Raw genomic sequence first — 4,004 nt, 5'->3', positions numbered from 1 at the left:
AGAGAAAAGAAGGACACCTGAGCTAGGCATCCTGCATAGGTGATGGATTTGCTGTGTGTCTGGAGGTTCACTAGCATCTTGGGGACAGTGGTGGTGCTGATACTGATGTCAGTCAATGACAGATTGGAGAGAAAGAAGTACATGGGAGTGTGGAGGTGGGAATCAGAGATGAAAGCCAGGATGATGAGCAGGTTCCCAAGCATGGTGACCAGGTACATGGACAGGAAGAGTCCAAAGAGGAGGAGCTGAAGTTCTGGATCATCTGAGAGTCCCAGCAGGAGGAATTCTGAGACACATGTAAGATTCTGTGGTTCCATGTTGATGGGGCATCTTTTGAAAAAGAAGAGTGTTAAATAAGCAAAACAAATGTAGAGGCATCCAGATAAGTGTTCATACATTGGATTTAAGCACCCCATAAATAAAGTCTTCATACTTGAATATACACCGCAGTACTTCTGGAATATTTCTAAGTTCTCAGTTGTGAGCATGTCTTTATTGATGGCCAAAATAGTCACCTCTTTCTTTGCACCCATTTATGTGGTGACCCAAGGATGAAAGAGCAGACAAAACCAAGGAGAGTCTTGGAATGCAGGAACAGAAAAACCAAACCCTTATCATCCTTCCCTCCTCCATGCTGTAACTATTAATGGAACAGTATAACCTGTCTCCCCTCCTACCCCACAGGGAGAAGGTGTTTGCCCTACTCTTCCTCCTACCCAGTATACATGCCTCATACAATCAGCAAATGACCTGAAAGACCTCTATCCCACTCCTTGTACCCTGGCTATAAAAGTGGACTAAGGACCCCTGTTTAACATCTGTTCTCCCTTGAGCTGGCCTGCTGTTCTAACAGCATCTCCCACTCTAATAAACTTTATTTCCCTCTCATTCTGTCTCATGTCTGGAAATTCTTTTCCAACCCACACCCGGACCATGACATTTTACACATGGGACTAAAGAATATTAGAGAAGGAAGGACATTTTGAGATCACAAATGCAGGAACACAATAAAATATCTGGGTTTTTTTCTTTGCTGTTTTTAATTTTAGTTGCTAGGTAATACTTCTTATATGTCTCCAAGCCTAAACATTTCCAAGGGGTTGATTTCTCATCAAATCCAACCCTTTTATGAATATTTGAGAAATTTAAGACCAAAGCCAGCTCGCAAACACTAAGTCAGCCTTCTTATGCCAGCTTAAGTCCATATTTTTTTTCCTCTGAATTCATTTATTTAAAGATAAAACAGCCATTTGAGATCATGGAATACAATACCAACACAATAAAAGATGAGGAATTGTTATATTTTGCTTACATTAATAAATATCTTACAAGAAGCAAATGTAGGTTTTAAGATTTAAGACACTAATGACACAACTGAGAGTTTCTATCTAAGTTAACAGTGATACTGCTTGATTTTCAAGTTGAAAGATTTTTAATACCCTATATATTTCAATTAGATGGTGGCAAATAGAAAAGCATCTTTTGAGCTGAATAGTACACTGTTAAGCAGGAGTTTATTTTACAGCAGTCCATCATTCTCCTGGCCTCAGTTTGTGTGTAGAAGGCATACTAGACACAGCAATGTAGAATTGCTGATAGACATCAGCAATTCACATCACATAAATGATCTACCACTCACAATGGTGAAAAATCTATTATGCATGTATTTGAATAGAAATTATTTTTAAATTCCAGAAAAATGCCATTTGTGTTTGACAGATGTGGGATTTCCCAGTTTTGCCACTGATTAGCTATCTGAGCTTCACTTTCTTCACTGTTAAACTTTGACAGAACAGGAAGAAACTGCAAAATAGGCTTTAGTAGCCTTCAGTTTATCAGCTCTGATTTTCAAAACAAACTTTCAAAGTGATTTTCAACCTCCTTCTAACCTATGATTATCCTTTTCAAAATCTTTGTCCAAATCATTCAGAGTTCCTCACTTCTCCACTGAACACATTTTAACACATCTGCATGTGTTTATAATGACCAAAGCAAAATTCACTGTGTTAGTATGAAAGACGACCTGTACTCAGGGGACATTACAGCCTACCTGGGTATTCAATTCAGTACCCACCACTAGCAAATCTCTGAAAATTCTGTGTCTCTGTCTCCACTGTAACCTACACTGTTTTCAATCAAATACTCCATACCTGTATATGTTCCTTACCTTCATATCAAGGGAAAAATCTGAAAAGTTTTTAGAAAACTGACATTTGTGACTTGTTTATACAATTTTTACAATATTAGGACAGCCATGTTCTTTGCAGTATCCTGTAGGACAAGGCATCAAATATTTCAAAAGGCAGCCATACATTTTTCATATTTTTCTGAAACAGCTTATGTTCTAACACAATTTAAAAATCAAACTGCCAAGCAGTTTTGTTTTTACTCTTTTCACAGTTACAGAGCAAAGAATAAACCTAACAATGTCCACTTCTCTTAACTTACCACCAATATACTCATACAACTCTTGATTTATTCTAAAACGCATATTGATGCGCTTGGCAAGACTATAATGAATAAAATGGCAAGCGGTAAATCTAATTCATGCCAGAAGACTGGAGAAGTTACACGGGAAGCACACACACACACAACTTCACAAAAGTTGGGAATACTGCTGATTTCAAATAAATGATGATCAAAGTGAGACTTTCGTGCCTCAAGTCCCATTCAGTCAAAATCACGATTTGTAAGAACAAGTGGTGCCACCAGTGTCCAAACATACAGCACAATGCCAATCCAACTAGAAGAGATTTTCACCCAGACAGCTGTCCACTGACTTTTCATCTCACGAGAAGGCTCATACCTGTACCAGTCGGTAAGGGTCATCATGATATAAAGCGAAGCCAGGAAAAGCATGAAGTGAAAGAAGGAGTAACTGTAAGTGACACCATCTCTTTCATTATCTACGGCTTGGTGAACATCATCACCATCCTCAAGTGACCCATCATTTCTGGCTCCACCATCTTCTATTAGTGTTGATTAGTTTATTAACCTGACTATTGTTTGAAGTATGGATGCTTGAATAAAATACACACAGTAAAAAGAGGATTAGTCCAATAATTCCTTGAGTATGCCACCACTGTACAGACTGCCCCTCCTTTGAGATAGTCCTTGTTGTATTATATCCAATTATGTTCAGTAGACTTGGGTTACATTCTGTTTCTGGTTCATTGGTCATAGCAGACCATGTCAAATACATTGTGTAGACTGTAATCACTGAAGACTGTAACAAACCAGATCTTGGTTGTGATTCTTGCATTTTTGGCAGTATGGACATTATAGAAGCACCAAGGCAGAGGAGCATGTTGACACTGATGAATGCTTTATTTTCTGCACGACTGGCTGGATGAGTATAGTAAACAAAAAACAGGATGATAGCAACTAAAGACAGCGGATAATTCAGGGCTGTAGCTGATAACAAAGCTGCATACCAACATCTCGAGTTCCCCTCTTCCATTTTTACAACCCATGATTCATTCCATGAATGGGCAAAATCAATGAGTAAGACTAGCTGTATGAGAATAAAGCAAAAGGCACCTGCCACGCCTAATAAAACCACACAGTTGTAAAAGTTCCTTCTGGAATGAAGAAGGCCCCAGTAATAATTGCAATTGCTGCAGCAAATTTATAGAACCAGAATCCATTGTGTATTGCAGCTCTAGGGTCACTGCTGCTCTTCACTTTGATCATTAAGAGAGTGAGAAGAAGATAGAACATAGCCAAGCCAAAACACAATCGGTATACAGCTTTACAGCCAACCAGAATATTACAAGGGACCATTCCTTTCTCATTCTCACAAAATCCAGGAATCTTATTCAGCTGTTCTTCCATTCCAGGTATCAACATTACACAAGCTACACACATTCCAACAAGCAAAAAAAGTGCATAGATCAACCTAGTTACAGTGGAGTTATTTCCACTAGGGCAGCATCGGCACAGCAAACACAGGGCACTGCCACACAAACATGGTATCCAGCTCGCCATGGAGCACAGCCCCAAGA

General features: G+C 39.0%; 1 protein-coding gene and 1 pseudogene across 2 annotated transcripts in view; both read right to left on the bottom strand.

Annotated features, from left to right (window-relative positions):
* The window catches only part of LOC104979982 (olfactory receptor 7E24-like), a 3,174-nt gene extending 2,857 nt beyond the window's left edge, over positions 1 to 317 (bottom strand). Inside the window, exon 1 of the mRNA XM_010828516.1 lies at positions 18 to 317. Coding sequence (XP_010826818.1) covers positions 18 to 317 — 300 coding nt within the window. The remainder of the gene's footprint in view (positions 1 to 17) is intronic.
* A 1,745-nt stretch (positions 318 to 2,062) lies between these two features.
* LOC104979980 lies at positions 2,063 to 3,999 on the bottom strand (annotated as a pseudogene). Its single transcript, XR_824207.1, has one exon. The product of XR_824207.1 is annotated as a serine incorporator 1 pseudogene (transcript).
* Between the last annotated feature and the right edge of the window lie 5 nt (positions 4,000 to 4,004).

This window comes from Bison bison, unplaced genomic scaffold (genome assembly GCF_000754665.1).
Source record: "Bison bison bison isolate TAMUID 2011002044 unplaced genomic scaffold, Bison_UMD1.0 scf7180017864492, whole genome shotgun sequence".
NCBI classification, from domain to species: Eukaryota; Metazoa; Chordata; class Mammalia; order Artiodactyla; family Bovidae; genus Bison; species Bison bison.
Note: the sequence above shows the minus strand (reverse complement) of the source record. Positions and strands in the feature narration are given on the sequence as shown.